The sequence below is a fragment of the Ovis canadensis genome, chromosome 1, assembly GCF_042477335.2.
Source record: "Ovis canadensis isolate MfBH-ARS-UI-01 breed Bighorn chromosome 1, ARS-UI_OviCan_v2, whole genome shotgun sequence".
NCBI lineage: Eukaryota > Metazoa > Chordata > Mammalia > Artiodactyla > Bovidae > Ovis > Ovis canadensis.
The window spans coordinates 101954360-101970336 of record NC_091245.1 but is presented as its reverse complement, the minus strand read 5'-3'; the positions used below and the strand labels follow the sequence as shown (position 1 = coordinate 101970336).

At 57.0% G+C, this 15977-nt stretch overlaps 1 protein-coding gene across 7 annotated transcripts; it reads left to right on the top strand.

Annotated features, from left to right (window-relative positions):
* The first annotated feature begins 379 nt into the window (after positions 1-379).
* On the top strand, positions 380-13857 carry SEMA6C (semaphorin 6C). Of its 7 annotated transcripts, XM_069541879.1 has the most exons (21): positions 401-633; positions 2617-2665; positions 4381-4552; positions 6178-6292; positions 6587-6650; positions 6801-6857; positions 7217-7318; positions 7553-7643; positions 7842-7961; positions 8141-8229; positions 8511-8728; positions 8999-9130; positions 9395-9547; positions 9778-9951; positions 10224-10370; positions 10644-10721; positions 10848-10903; positions 11070-11114; positions 11464-11559; positions 11994-12861; positions 13036-13857. In XM_069541879.1, exons 3-21 carry the CDS (start codon positions 4435-4437, stop codon positions 13091-13093), a joined length of 2781 nt encoding a protein of 926 aa, XP_069397980.1. In that variant the 5' UTR covers positions 401-633; positions 2617-2665; positions 4381-4434; the 3' UTR covers positions 13094-13857. The 7 variants fall into 7 exon arrangements, with proteins under 7 accessions (XP_069397999.1, XP_069397980.1, XP_069397953.1 ...); XM_069541898.1 differs by lacking the exon at positions 11464-11559 and having other exon boundaries at positions 380-633; XM_069541852.1 differs by having other exon boundaries at positions 11994-13124.
* The last annotated feature ends 2120 nt before the right edge of the window (positions 13858-15977 follow it).

The window sequence follows — 15977 nt, the reverse complement described above, 5'->3', positions numbered from 1 at the left end:
AGAAAAGAGAGGGTGGGTCACGCCGGCTCTGACAGCCCAGCCCAGCCGAGGTCCTCGGGTTTCCTGTCTGTCTCTCCTCCCAGCTGCTGTTCCTTCCTCTCTTGTGAGATTTCTTCCCAGGGCCTCTCCATGTTAAAGCGTGTGACCCCTCCTCTGACCGGGTCTCAGCGACTGTCCGCGGCTCTCGCGCCTGGCTATGGTCTCCTGCTCAGCCTCCCGGCCAGGCCCTCTCGGTGGGCGGTGCTCCCGACGCCCCTCCTCCTCCGAGAACTATTGGTGGAGAGGTGTCGAGAAGGCGGTGTCTAACCGGCCTCCGAGAGCCCGATTAGTAATGGGGACCCCGAGGCGGGCCGGAGGCGGGTCCGGTCGGGAGGCGGGCGGGGCGGCTGGGGCCCGGCCCAGAGCTCCGGGCGGTCGCATTGTTTTCCTCCGCGGAACCGCGGCGGGAGTGGGGTTTGCGACTGGGACCCAGGACTCGCGCGACCTGACAGCGCCTGGGAGCCCAGATCCAAGCTCCATCCAATTCGGACATTCACCACATCTCATTGGGGCCCCAACCGATTGAGAACTCGGCGCGGTGCGCGGCCGCTGCTCGACCGCTGCGATCTCTCTCCCGCTGACCCGGATCTCGGAGCAAGTATCCCGGAGTAGGGCTGGGGCTGCAGGGAGGCGGGGAGGATCGGGGCGCCGAAGGCTGGGGGTAAGCTTCGAAGTGCCAGAGGGACCCGGCAGGGCGCCAGCGCTCTGTCGTGCTTGGATGACGGAGAGGGTCAGCGGAGTTGGGGTGAACCGAAGGAAGAGGGCAGCCCCGCTACGGCACTGTGGGGCGCAAGGTCTGGGCGCCACTTGTGACCTGGCTTCTCCGAGTCGCATCCCTCGCATTGAGGAGCGCGAAAGGCATTATCTGAGGCGCGCATCATATAGAGGGTGGAAAACCTGATCTCTTGCCTTCCCAGCATAGAGATTAAGGCTTCAAGACCCGTGGGGAACCGGACCCTCGCGTCTCCCCTGCAGGGAAGGGAAGGAGAACGCTTCGCTCCAGACTTTGGTGCTCCGGCTGCACCTCTGTCATTGTGCAAGCGGGAGTCTGAGCACCTCCCAGCGGGGTTGACTTGATCATAGAGTCGGGAATGGGCCCCGAGGAACATTAGTCCTAGAGCCCATAACCTTCCTTCACACCGCTTGCCCAGGGGCTTTGTTAGACCTTGGTCTCCCAAGGCGGAAAGCCCGGCTGACGATTGCATCTCCAGCCCGCGGACCCGGCTCTACGCTGGCCGCAGGCCCGACCTCCTCGGTTCCAAGCCTCTGGCCGTTTCCCTGGCCTCGGAGACCCGCCTCCGCTCCCAACCCCCGCTCCCATCCCTGTTCGATCTGCGCCTGCAGGCCCCTCCAGCCCCTCCTCCCGCTAACGTGGCTCTGGGACCCGGTCCCGGCCCAGACTCTGCTACCCGCCCCTCTCCGAGCCCCAGATCCAGTGAGGGGGAGACACGTCGAGGCCCTGGCCTCAGGCCCACCTCAGGCGAGGCTCTAGACACCTGGATTATCCTCGTTCGCGGTTGGGTGGGAGGGAGGGTAGGTAGCAAACCTGGGGCTGATAGCTAAGGGTGAGGGGAACTGTCTTGGAGAAGCAAAGGCGCCTGTTCCCCGAGGCTCCTTGGTGCGCCCCCCACCCCCACCCCATCCTTAGAGGAACGTGGACTGGGGCAGGCGACCAGCCCAAAGGCTTCCTGCTATTGTCCCCAGCCGGGTCTCCCCTTCTCCCTCCCTTCCCTAGCCCCCTGCTAGAATCTGGCTATGACCCTGGCCACTCCCCAGAGGTGGCTGCAGGGCCAGGAGGAGAGAGAAGGGCTGTTTCCTCTTCCCAGCAAGGGGAGAACCTAGGAGGGGGAGAAAGAGCTGGCCAGGCCTCCCCCATTTGCTCCAAATGGGGGGGTGTGAAGCAGCTGGGACTGGTCCTGGCAGGGTAAGCCTTTCCCCAAGCCAGGGGTTGCATGGGGGCAACTCAGATGCTGCTCACTAAAATCATCTATGGGAAGCCCTCTTACAGACAGCATAGTTAAGTCTGGGGGCCAATGCAATGGCCAACCAAGTGTTTTCAGAGGCTGGACTAATCCAGTCTAAAGTAGGGGGTAGGGTGGAGAGAGATTGGGTGGGAGGGAGGCAGGGCCTGCTCTGAGGGAAGGAAGGGGCTTGGTTTTAGAGCATTTTGCTTAGGGATGAAGAACATGCAAATGATATGCAAATTAGCCTCCATTGTCCCTAGCTAGGGTGCTTTTGCTAAGACGGCTGCTGGGTTCTGAAGGTTTTCCTATGGGAGTGGTCAGCATGCCCTCCAAACTCTCCCAATTACCCCTTTTCCCAAGACTGGTGCTGAAGTTCCAGGATTTTCTGGGTAGGGTCTAGCCCCAGCACCTGCCCTTGCCCTCACAGCTCTAGGCATGAATGGCCAGCACTTTTGTAATCAAGCTCAATGTCAATGTGTCCCCCAGTTCCAGGGCAGCATCTCCCCTACCCTAGCCTCATTAGACTTCTCCTGATGTTCACATTTACTTTTAAGGGATGTGGTAAGGAGGTATAACTCCATCTCTTACCTCCTTCTGTCCCTTCTTCCATCAGGTCAGAGGTCTCCTATCCCCCTCAAACCCCCACAGGAGTCACCACCCAGGTAAGGAAAGGGCAATAGCGCCTGAGGGCAGTGGATGGAAGTAGGCATGGCCTGGGAACAGAAGAGGGTCAGATCATTCTCCCCACTTGCCTGAGACTGAAGTTGTTTCCTGGGTGAAGATACTAGTTGCCCAGGGCAACTTGGTGGGGGGGGGCAGAGGGGGAGGATAGGAGACGAGCTGTGTCCCTTTCTCTTCCCCTGGGGGGAACCATTGTGGGGGTGGGGAGTGGCAGAGGGAGGCTTGGCCTTTCAGCACCAGAGGGTCGTTAGCTAGCTGACTGCTCTGCCCCTGAGGAGGGGGCCATCATTAGGTGCTCCTACCCCTTCCCCTCCTCCAGCTCTCTTGGGATCCCATCTGACGTCAGCCTCCCCATCAGTGACGCTGGATTGGGGGTGGCGTACACTTGGGTTCTGGCTCCAAAAGTGGAGTTGTGGGGGAGACGGAATGGGGGAGGCCTGGAAGCTCAGGGTCTCTTCTTCGGGGGACATGGCGGGACAGGCAACTGAGGATTAGTGAAGGATAACTGTCTGTTCATGGAAAGGAGGGAGTCTCACCCTTGCTGACCTGATTTCCTGGGCTTACTCAGCCCCTCACTTCAATATCAGGGGAAGGCAGGAAGCTGGTGTCCATCTCCCACTGTGGGTTCCAGCCAGGGTCAGCTTGGCTGGGGAAGGCCGATGGAGGCTGATGGGTGGGAAGGAGGGCTGTCTTACAGTCCCTTCCACCATATCTATCTTTTCCTGGACTTTGGGCTACAATCGCCTGCCTGTCATTGAATTATTTACATTTTCATTCCAAGACAGCCCAAAGAGGGAAGGAAGGGAGAGAGGGACATATTCAGTCATATCTCCTCACCAGTGTAGCCCCTTCTATGACTGGCTCCTCACAGAGGGTGGGTCCGCTCTTCTCCAGATTGAGCACATGCAAGGTTTCTTAGGAGTCCGGGAGGGAACAGGGGGCTAGGGAGGCTGGGAGGGGGCACAGTGGTCGGGCAGACAGCTGTAGCCAGAGCTAAATTTAGCCTCTGATCTGGCTTTGATGCAGATTCATTTTTGGCTAAGACAGCCCCCCTCCTCCATTCCCCTCCCTACCCAGCTTCTTCCTAGCGATGGAAAGGGCCCTAGAAGCAGGAGCTTAGACCAGGGCAAAGACCCCTGGGCTGCCTCCCCAACTCTGTTCTTCCTCAGCCCTAAACAGCATGATGGCTGCCTCACAGCTGCCTCTACCGAGGCACAGTGCCTAAGTTGCTCCCAGGGTGCCATGGGGGTCTGTGAGGGAAGGGAGGCAGACATGATATCCTCTTCCTTCCCCTGGTGCCAAGGAATCACTATTTATAATTTTAAGGCTTCAGTGTCTAATTATAGCTGAGACGAGGTTAGCAAGAGGGGGCCAGGAGGTGTCATCTACCGAATGTCCCAGGCCCAGTCAGGAGAGAGGAGGAAAGGCTGAGTGAGAAGGCTGGGGGGAGGGAGCGGGCGTATCCTGTCCTTACCTGGGGTCACACTGGTAGGCTTCACACCAGCCAGTTGGGGCCAGTTGGAGAGGGAAGGGACTTGAGTGACAGTGACAGCTGGCTGGCACTGAGGCAGTGCCAGAGATAGGATTTTTCACCCTTCTCCGCTGGGTCTTCTGGGGATAGACCTGGGAAGGAGCCCTCCTGCTTCAAAGGTGGAGGACGTTTGGCCCCTTCCCCCACTTCTGTCTTCTCTTTCAGGGCCAGCATATGGGTGAGGGGGCAGCCCCTGGGGCCTGAGCTGCCCCACACAGAATGCCCCGTGCCCCCCACTTCATGCCCTTGCTGCTGCTACTCTTGCTGCTCTCAATTCCCCACACCCAGGCTGCATTTCCCCAGGACCCTCTCCCTCTGCTGACCTCTGACCTGCACGGTGAGTGCTTGGCACCCTGACCCTCTAGGTGAGCTCAGCACTCAGTCTTGGCAATTAGACACTGAGACCTTTTGTGTGGGTGGCAAGCTGCAGGAGGGCTGTCAGTCTCAAGGAAGCTAAGAGTTGACAGGAAAGGGGAGCAGATAGGTGGAGGGGCACGGAGGCCAGTCACTTCTCATCTGCGGGCCACCTTTCTTCACTTCCAGGTGGCATTGTTCAGTGATAAAGAACACGGATTCTTGGTCAGACCAAACCTTGGCAGGTTCAAATTGCTGTTAAAGCTGCTCACTTTATAAGCAGTTATTTAACCTTCTTTGCCTCAGTCTCCTCATCGGCAAAATGAAGATAATGATTGTATTCTACCAGGAATTCCCTGGTGATCTGGTGCTTTCACCACAGTGACCACAGGTTCAGTTCCTGGTTTGGGAACCAAGATCCCATGGGCCATGAGACATGGCCAAAAAATAGTATTTTACCTCATAGAGTTATTTAGGGATTAAATGAGGTAATACAGGTAAAGTGCTAAGAACACTGTCTGGCACAAAGTAAATGATGTATATGTGTTTGCTATTATTATTAGCTACAAAATGAAGGCTTAGGACTAATTCAGAGGTTCCCAACACCTCTTACCTCCCTCTCCACCACTTTATCACCACCATATCTAGGACCATCACGGTGGGACCTACCAAATGTCCCAGGCCCAGTCAGGAAAGAGGAGGAAAGGCTGAGTGAGAAGGCTGTGGGGAGGGAGCGGGCATGTCCAGTCCTTACCTGGGGTCACACTGGCAGGCTTCACACCAGCCATTTCGGCCAGTTGGAGAGGGAAAGGCCACCGTCCCACCGTGACAGACCTTGTAGATAGATCTATTTGCAGCTTCCTGTTATATATGAAGAATTTAGAATAATTTTAAGGTTGAAGGAATGGCAGTTAGGTTATTGAGAGTAACTGTTGGGGGATAGATAAGAGTAGCAAACACTTCCATGTGCCAGACACAGTTCTAATCACGGTACAAATGTTAAATCATCTCTCTCTGAACTCTGGGCTCCCTCTGAACACTGATGACTGTGGTTTCCATGATCAGGCCAGGTGGATGCTGGAGTTGGTCAGAGGAGGCAGAAAGCTTGGAGGATTGAGGTGGTCTGTGAAGAGCCTTGAGGGGAGGGTGCAAAAAGAGGGCTGGGAGAGATGGGGTGAGGAAATGGTCTACATGGGACAGCGTACAATGTGGAATGAAAGGGAATCGCTAGCCCTAAGGCAGATCTAAGAATTGGGTTGGGCTCAGTTCTGAACTCAGACAGGCCTGGATCTGAATTGGGGTGCCTGCCACTCCCAAGCTAAATGAGCTCTGCAAATTTTTTATTGGCTTTAAGCCTCAGGTTCCTCATCTGTAAGATGGCACCAACCGACTTCATAGGGTTGCTGTCTGAAATGAGAATGCCGCTCAAGTGCTAACACAGTGCTTGGCAGAGGTGAAGTGCTCAGAGTTAGCTGATACTGTATTTATTAGTAGCCTTCTTAATACCTTTATTAACATGCCCAGGGCTGGGTCTCCTCTGGTTGGGGAGGATGCTGAGGGAGTGTTGTGTCCTGAGGGCGTCAGCGCCGGCCTCTCTGCGCCTTCTAGGTATTTCTCCATTATCCTGGTTCCGGGGCCTGGAGGATGATGCTGTGGTTGCAGAACTTGGGCTGGACTTTCAGAGATTCCTGACCCTGAACCGGACCTTGCTAGTGGCTGCCAGGTAAACTGGCTGTGGCACCACTGTGGGGCTGCCAGGCCTGTTCCCAGGCAGGCATGGGACCTGCATGGCCACTGCCCCATCTTGCAGAGGGCACGTGCAGGTGTACAAGCCCTGGGGTTTGGACATGTTAGGACCCAGAACATAGCAGCCGAGGTGTGGAGTCAGGGGGAGAAGACAGGGCAGGAGGTCTACACTGTTTGTCCCCGAGCAGCTGAACACGGACTAGGTGGGGACATGGGAGTTCAAGTGGGGAGCCATGGCTTGGCTCTGATCCCTCCTTGCTTATCCCTTCAGGGATCACGTTTTCTCCTTTGATCTTCAAGCCCAAGAAGAAGGGGAGGGGCTCGTGCCCAACAAGGTGAGGGGCTGTGTGGGAGGAGGTTGAGGCATGGAGATGAAGCTGGAAAGGTCTAACGGGGACCCAGGGGGGTGGGAAGAAGACTCCAAAAGGGAACCGTAATGTGCGTAGGTTGTGCCATGATTTTCCCTCTTCTACTTTTCCCTCCAGTATCTAACATGGAGGAGCCAAGACATGGAGAACTGTGCCGTGCGGGGCAAGCTGACGGTGAGGAGTGGGATGAAAATCATGAGGATAGGAGATGACCCAGCCTGCAGGCTCTGTCCAACTGACCCTCCACCTCCCCAAATCTCCGCTACTTCTCTTATCTCAAGTCACAGAGGAAAATATACAGGAAAGGGAATTGATGATTTTTAGCTTCCTTTACACATCTCACGCAAAAGAAGAGCGAGGCTCTGAGAGGCCAAAGAACTTGCCCAAGACCCCAGGACTAGTAGTAAATAGCTTATTTTTGAAACTTTACCCCCTATTGCTCTAACTGGCTCAAGGAGGATAACCCTACTTCCATGACCCCCGTCCCAGTCCCAGGGAGCCCTGTGGCTGACATAGAATTCTGGATTCTCTAGGACGAGTGCTACAACTACATTCGCGTTCTCGTGCCCTGGGACTCCCAGACGCTCCTTGCCTGTGGAACGAACTCATTCAGCCCCGTGTGCCGCAGCTATGGGGTACAAAGGCGTGGGGTACAGAGGGTGGGGCATCAGGATGGGAGTAGGAGGAGAACTCAAGCTGGGCAATCAGTTTGGTGGGGACGGACAAGCAGGGGGTGGGGGCTGGGAGTGCCCTGGGTGGAGGGTCCGGAAGAGGTGGGGCAAGGAGGCAAGGGGACGTGAGGCAGTGGGCTATGGAGCCAGACTTGCAACACCCCAAGGGTTCCAAGAACCTGTTCCTTCTGCTTCCAGGTAACTTCGCTGCAGCAGGAGGGTGAGGAGCTGAGTGGGCAGGCTCGATGCCCCTTTGATGCCACCCAGTCCAACGTGGCCGTGTTTGCAGGTGTGCACCTGGGCATGTGAGAAGCAGGCATGTGGCTGCCATGTTAGCCCATTTCCCAGTTTGGTCTTTCCTGCATGTTCCTGAATCAGGGGTGAGGTAGGGGCCAGGGTCAGGCCAAGGTAGGGGTGTTGGAGGCCCAAGAAGAGCCAAGATACAGATCCCTGAGCCCCCCTGATGCCACCCTACCCACCCCTCCAGAGGGCAGCCTGTATTCAGCCACAGCTGCAGACTTCCAGGCCAGTGATGCTGTGGTTTACCGAAGCCTTGGGCCTCAGCCCCCGCTCCGCTCCGCCAAGTACGACTCCAAGTGGCTCCGAGGTCAGGGTGGGCCTGGGGGAGGGAGGCTGCTCTTGGGGAGGGGGTGCAGGGGGAGGGCTGCGGCAGGCAGGTGGTGGTAATTGTGTGCAGGTGTGCTAAGGGGAAAGGCAGCATGGGATCAGGAGATTCTAGACAGGTACAGATACTCTTCCATACCGTTCCTGTCACTCCCCACTCAGAGCCACACTTTGTCCACGCTTTGGAGCACGGAGAGCATGTCTACTTCTTCTTCCGAGAAGTCTCTGTGGAGGATGCCCGGCTGGGGAGGGTAAGGAGGTGGGCAGCGGGGGTGGTAGCTAGAGGCTTCTGCTGGACATTCGGGGAAGAGCTCCTGGCTGGGCTCTGAGCCTCACGCGGAGCTGCCCTCAGGCCTCTGTCCCCTCGTCCTGCTGTCCTTCACCTTGACCCGGACTGACCAACCACACCACATCCTTCCTTAGCTGTGCCCCTGACATTGGTCTCTTGGTACTCTAACCCCACCAAACCGCTCTCACCCTGCTGACGTGGGGGCTCGCTCACTGATCTTCCTCCCTGGTTCTCCCCCGGCAGGTGCAGTTCTCCCGTGTGGCCCGTGTGTGTAAGCGCGACATGGGTGGCTCACCTAGAGCCTTGGACCGCCACTGGACATCCTTCCTGAAGCTGCGGCTCAACTGCTCTGTCCCTGGAGACTCGACCTTCTATTTTGACGTCTTACAGGCCTTGACAGGGCCTGTGAACTTGTATGGTCGCTCTGCTCTCTTTGGGGTCTTCACCACCCAGACCAATAGGTTGGTACTAGACTAGTCAATGTAGCCCAGTCTGTCCCCTTCCCTCCATGCCCCCCAGCAACAAAGATCATTCCACAGAGCCTACTGATGAGGGCGGTGAGGGGAAGCTCCATTTTCCTTGTGCTTTCCTTGCATGGCCCCCAGGAGCTGCCCTGCTCTCTCAGGCTCTCCCCTAAGATGGTACATGAAGGAGGGCGGCCAAGTCTTACCTGGGAGGTGCTATGCTGTCCCTTCTGACACCTAGTCCACATCGTTCTCTGGCTCCCTCAGCATTCCTGGCTCTGCGGTCTGCGCCTTCTACCTGGATGATATCGAGCGTGGGTTTGAGGGCAAGTTCAAGGAGCAGAGAAGTCTGGATGGGGCCTGGACCCCTGTGTCTGAGGACAGGGTCCCCTCCCCCAGGTACCCAGGATGGGGGGCTTTGGTGGAGGTAGAAGCAAGCAGTGTCTGCTCCCCAAATAGGTTATGAGGAGACGGCAAGGTGTCCAAGGCCTGGGGAGGAGGCTGTCATGGATTGGCAGCTGGGAATGGAAGCAGTAGTGTGAATGTCTGTGCGCAGACAGAACAAGGGGACTCCCGGCCCTAGGGCAGGCTGCTGGGGCTTAGTTAGGCTCTGTGACCACCAGCTCCCTGTCCTAAGGCCGCCTCTTCCTATGTGTCCTCCAGGCCCGGATCCTGTGCAGGAGTAGGTGTAGCTGCACTGTTCCCCTCTTCTCGAGACCTCCCGGATGATGTCCTGACCTTCATCAAGGCTCACCCACTCCTGGACCCTGCTGTGCCACCTGCCACCCATCAGCCTCTGCTCACCCTCACCAGCAGGTATCGGGCTAAAAAATCCTGACCACTGCCATCCGCCCCTCACCCACTCTCTTTTTCTGACCCCACAAGGTAAATCATATTAGTAGGAGGAAGAACCCATGAAAGTGGGAGGGACAGAACTAAGAAGGAAACCCTGGGCTGGAGGAAGGGCAGAGAAGGGGTATCTAGGTCCTTGAAACATTCAAGCTTCCACTGGTCAGGCTGTCCTGACCTGAGGCCTATTCCTCCAGGGCCCTACTGACCCAGGTGGCTGTGGATGGCATGGCTGGTCCCTACAGTAACACCACAGTCCTGTTCCTTGGCTCCAATGATGGGACAGTGCTGAAGGTGCTACCCCCAGGGGGGCAATCTGGGGGCTCTGAGCCCATTCTGTTGGAAGAGATCAATGCCTACAGCCCCTCCCGGTGAGCCCTTTGTCCAGCAGGCCCCCTGCAGAGCAGGGATGGAATGTGAGGTGGGAGATGGGGATATGGGGATGGGGTGGGGACTCCGATATTGGAAGTTGTGGGGAAGAGAGAGGGACTTGGAGAGAAGACGACATTGTGTGGCACTGCAGGGTAGCCCCATGAGTCGTATTCAGTTGCTTGTATGCCTCCCCACCTTCTTTTCTTTACCTCACCCAGGGAAAAAGGAGCCTCACCTGCTCCACCTCTGACTCCCTCTGGCCTCACCTTAGGTGCAGTGGGAAGCGGGCAGCTCAAACAGCACGGCGGGTCATAGGGCTGGAGCTGGACACCGAAGGTCACAGGCTCTTTGTGGCTTTTTCTGGCTGCATCATCTACCTCCCTCTTAGTCGGTGTGCCCGGCATGGGGCCTGTCGGAGGTGAGAGGGACTTGAGGCCAGGCTCCCTGGGCCTGCAGGCACAAAGGCATTGAGGGTGGCAGGGAAATGCGGGGGATGTTTGTGTGTGGTGGGATGTCCACAAGCATCCTGCAAGTGGGCAGTCACCAGGGACGGGACTAAGGATTGGTGTGGATAGGATGGGAATATTAGGCTAGGAGCCTCCTGCAGGCCAGGGTGAGAGTGAAAGAGGCAGGGGAATGGACTGTGATTAGAGTGGAGGGTCCCAGCCTCATATGACTCAGTTTTCCCTAGGAGCTGTCTGGCTTCTCAGGACCCATACTGTGGATGGGACAGCTCCAGAGGCTGCGTGGATATCAGGGCACCTGGTGGGTAAGTGAGGGGCTCCTGGATCTCCTGAGGAGAAAGCTCCCCACTACTAAGAGAGGAGGCTGAGGGCTAGGGTGGGGGAGGGGACGATAGTTGTACCTGCACTGAGCCACCTCCATTTCCTCCTAGGACTGATGTGGATCCAACTGGTAACCAGGAATCAATGGAGCATGATGACTGCCAAGGTAAAAAGGGCAAAGGCAGCTGTATCCATTGTTGAGCATGGCTCTGACGGCCATAGACACCCTCCCAGGTGTGGGCTTTTGTCCTTCTCTCCTGCGGCACGGTCATGCCCATCAGTTCCTCGTGAAGCCTCCCCCCACCTTCACCCTTTCCCTCCCTGTTTCATAGATGGAGCTACTGGGAGTCAGTCTGGTACAGGGGATTCCACTTATGGTGAGTTTTGTTGTCCCAACTTCACCATGGTCAGCCCATACTCACCCAAGTCCATGCCCCATGGCAGCAGCAGACCAGCACCCTGCACACTCTGACAGAATCTCAGAAAGGGTTAACATTCTAAGTATCTAGCATATAGCTCAGTGCTTGGCACATAACAGGATGCCTAATAGTTTTTGAACAAAGAAATGAAAAACTGCCTTGCATGGTAAGCACTTCCCCATTCCCAGAGGAAAATGAAGGCTGCATTTCTGGGCTTCTGGGTTCCAAAGGGGGTGGCGGACCCGCTGTGGGTATCAGAGGTGGAGAACGGGAGTCTCACTGGCTCTGACCTGGTCTCTGTCATCAGTGCTTCTGAGTCCTGGCCCTTCCCCTGAGACCCCCAGCCCCCCCAGTGATGCCCATCCCCGGCCCCAGTCTTCCACTCTTGGAGCTCACACTCAGGGTAAGGGGGCTGGTTGGGAGGGACAGGAGTGAAGTGTGGAGCTGCAGATTCTTGAAGAATTCTAAGCCACTCACTGATCATTGTTTGGTGTTCACTAATAATGCCTGTTTGGAACCTCCCCACCCTTCTCCTCCCCAGAGCTGGCCCTCCCAGCCCCGCCTCCTTCAGCAGGGTAGTTTGGCAGTTGCTGTTGGCATGGCTACAGGGGCCGGAGCTGGGACGGGACTCCCCAGGCCCAGGCTCTAGCTTGTGTGTGAGCGGTGGTTGGGTGGGCTGTGTGTGTTGAGGGGTCAGGGGAGGAGACTCCTATAGAGGGTCAAGGCTGTGTCAGAGTGAAAGCAGAGCAGCAGTCGGAGAGAGGGACACTTTGGAACTTGTCTTCCCGCTGGGCTACCTTCGCTGAGCCTCCATCTCTCCTCTCTCTCCGTTGGCAGGAGTGCGCCGAGACCTCCCACCAGCCTCAGCCTCACGCTCAGTCCCCATCCCACTCCTCCTGGCCTGTGTGGCCGCGGCCTTCGCTCTGGGCGCCTCTGTCTCTGGCCTCCTGGTCTCCTGCGCCTGTCGCCGAGCGCACCGACGGCGGAGCAAGGATATCGAGTCTGCAGGGATCCCACGTCCTCTCTCCCTCCGCAGCTTGGCCCGGCTGCATGGGGCGGGCCCAGAGCCGCCGCCGCCGTCCAAGGACGGGGAGGGGGCCCAGACGCCGCAGCTCTACACCACCTTCCTGCCTCCTCCCGAGGGCGTACCCCCGCCAGAGCTGGCCTGCCTGCCTACCCCGGAGTCCACGCCAGAGCTGCCGGTCAAGCACCTCCGCCACGCCGGGGGTCCCTGGGAGTGGAACCAGAACGGGAACAACGCCAAGGAGGCCCGGATCCGCGCCCGAGGCGGGAACGCGGCGGGTGGCCCCGCGCCGCGCGTGCTGGTGAAGCCGCCGCCGCCTGGCTGTCCCGGGCAGGCCGTGGAAGTCACCACCCTGGAGGAACTCCTGCGCTACCTGCACGGCCCGCAGGCGCCCAGGAAGGAGGCCGAGCCGCCGGCCGCCGCCCCTTTCACCTCGCGGCCGCTGCCGCCCGAGCCCGCCCCCACCCTCTTTGCCGGCCCCAGCCTGCTGCCCCGGGACTGTGCCCCGCCTCGGAGGCTGGACGTGCCCCCGGAGGGCAAGTGCCCGGCCCCCGCCGGCCGGCCTGCGCTCTCCGCCCCAGCTCCCCGGCTCGGGGTGGGTGGCAGCCGGAAGCTGCCCTTCTCCTCGCACCGTGCACCCCCTGCGCTGCTCACCCGAGTCCCCTCGGGAGGCCCATCCAGGTACTCGGGGGGTGCCGGGAGACACCTCCTGTACCTGGGTCGGCCTGAGGGGCACCGGGGCCGCGCCCTGAAGAGGGTGGACGTCGAGAAGCCCCAGGGGCCCCTGAAGCCTCCCTTCGTCGGGCCCTCCTCGCAGGCGGCCGTCCCTAACGGCAGCCATTTTAACTTTTGAAGGGAGTTGCTCCAAGGCCTCAAGTGGGACCCTCGAGGCCCATGCCCTCAGAGGCCGTGAGCGTGGACGCGTCTCCAAGGACAGATGACCTCCCTCCCTGTTCCACACCTCCAGCCTTCCTGGACTCTGAGAGTCTCCCGGGGTCCCTGCCCGCCTCGGGTTTATTTATTGACTGCCGACTGTCTTTTCCCCCTGTCCTCGAGAGAGGAGTGGGAGGCGAGAAGCTCGCCCCCTCAGTGAGCCAGCTTTTCAGGGGTACCTGGCACACTCCCACTCCCCCTCTCCCTCAGCCAAGCTGCCTTAACTCGCCCCTCCGGGCCTCCACAGACTGGGCCCCGGGCGGGCCGCACGGCGGACGGCCGGGGCTGAGCCACTCGCGTTGTGTACAGAGTCCTCGGGCCTCCTGGGACGTGCCTCCTCCTACTATGTAGGAGCCTCTCCGCTTCCCAATACAGCTGTGTCCCCGAGCCGCTGCCTGACTTTACTCGCGGAGCGGGCGGGCGGGACGGGAACCGGTCGGCTACTCTGAGCACCTTTGCTCCAGAATTTCTACCTTCAACTTGGCCTTGACTCTCTTCCGAGTAATTGGGATGGCTGCAGTCCCACCGGGGTTAATCAGGAAAAGTTTCCTGAAGGAGGCAAGCGAAGAAATGGTGCGTGATGAACCAGGGCCCAGGAGACCCAGGGTAGAATTTAGGTGGGGTTAGGGAGGGTACTCCAAGCCCGTTTCTGGATCGAGGTAAGATGCACTTTTTCGTAGAATGTTCGACAGGGCAGGAGGAGGGTATTTGGGGAGAAATAAAATGAAGCTGCAGTGTAAGTGATTGAAGTTTCGCATCAGGAAATCTTGTCAAAAGAGAATTTCGCTGGAAGAACGTTGGTCGCAAGAGAAGGCTACAAAAAGAAAAAAAAAAAAAAAGCAAAGGCTTCAGTCCTGGAGGAGTCAGGGGTTTGCTCCAACAGTTCCCTAAGGAGCAGTTACCCTTCACAAAGCCAGAGGGGCGCCGAGAAGGGTGATTTTTTGCACGCATGCGTAGCCTCCCCTAGCGAATGCCGCTGCAGCACTCCAACCCCGCGCGCCGAAGATCAGCTAGCGTGTGTAGTGCGGTTCCTCCGGCCGGGGCTGGCTGTAGATACCTGTCCGTTACTCCCGGGGGCCAATGAGAGGGACGAACAAGATCTGCCCCTCCCACTACCTCTAGCTAAGGGCACTTAAGGCCCTGAGCTGGCGGTGGCTGCTTTTGCGGATTTACAAGTCTGGCTTCTTACCGGCGCGTGGCTGGAGTATCCCACAGGGCTGGAGCCCTAGGCTTCCCTATCGCCGGCGCCGCCTAGAGGCCAGTCCACGCCTTGCAGCTAAGGAAATCTCGCCGGGCTCTCTCCCGGTTCTTTGCCTAAAAGGCTTGGGCAGGAATCCGCTTGGAACAGTTTGTTGAAGAACAGTGAGATGGTTTCTAGCTCCGCCCTTTACTCCTTGGTATCCTGCAGAGTCAAAGATCCATCCCTTAGCCTTAGCCTGAAAACTGGGGTTGAGAGACTCAAGTACGATAATGTATGAGAAAACTCGAAAGGAGAAAACATTGGTATCTTGTGATGATTCGTGAAAAAGTGAAAGTGAAGTTGCTTAGTCATGAACTGTAAGCCTACCAGGCTCCTCCATCCATGGGATTTTCCAGGCAAGAACACTGGAGTGGATTGCCATTTCCTTCTCCAGGGGATCTTCCCGACCTAGGGATTGAACCCGGGTCCCCCGCACTGTAGCCAGACGCTTTACTGTCTGAGCCCTCAAAACTTAGTCCTATCTTTGCGATCTGCTTCTACTCAGCAATCTGTTCCCCTTGGTATCCTTACAAACTTCACTTAAAGATTTTCCCTCAAGGTTTTTAAATGCTCTCTGAATACTTCTCACACCTTGGTTAGCTAGTTCCACCAAATGTCCTCGAGAATTTACCTTCTTTCTCCTTGAAGCTTGTTTACACCAGCTTCAGTTCAGTTCAGTTCAGTTCAGTTCAGTTCAGTCGCTCAGTCGTGTCCGACTCTTTGCGACCCCATGAATCGCAGCCAGGCCTCCCTGTTCATCACCAACTCCCAGAGTTCACTCAAACTCGCGTCCATCGAGTCAGTGATGCCATCCAGCCATCTCATCCTGGGTCGTCACCTTCTCCTCCTGCCCCCAATCCCTCCCAGCATCAAAGTCTTTTCCAGTGAGTCAACTCTTCACATGAGGTGGCCAAAGTACTGGAGTTTCAGCTTTAGCATCATTCCTTCCAAAGAAATCCCAGGGCTGATCTTCAGAATGGACTGGTTGGATCTCCTTGCAGTCCAAGGGACTCTCAAGAGTCTTCTCCAGCAACACAGTTCAAAAGCATCAATTCTTCCACACTCAGCCTTCTTCACAGTCCAACTCTCACATCCATACATGACCACTGGAAAAACCATAGCCTTGACTAGATGGACCTTAGTCGGCAAAGTAATGTCTCTGCTTTTGAATATGCTATCTAGGTTGGTCATAACTTTTCTTCCAAGGAGTAAGCGTCTTTTAATTTCATGGCTGCAATCACCATCTGCAGTGATTTTGGAGCCCCCCAAAATAAAGTCTGACACTGTTTCCACTGTTTCCCCATCTATTTCCCATGGCGTGATGGGACCAGATGCCATGATATTCAGTTTCTGAATGTTGAACTTTAAGCCAGCTTTTTCACTCTCCTCTTTCACGAGGCTTTTTAGTTCCTCTTCACTTTCTGCCATAAGTGTGGTATCATCTGCGTATCTAAGGTTATTGATATTTCTCCTGGCAATCTTGATTCCAGCCTGTGTTTCTTCCAGCCCAGTGTTTCTCATGATGTACTCTGCATAGAAGTTAAATAAGCAGGGTGACAATATACAGCCTTGACACCAGCTTGGAGAGGTCCTTTAGATCTCTGGGTTTTGCTTTTTGTTTTCC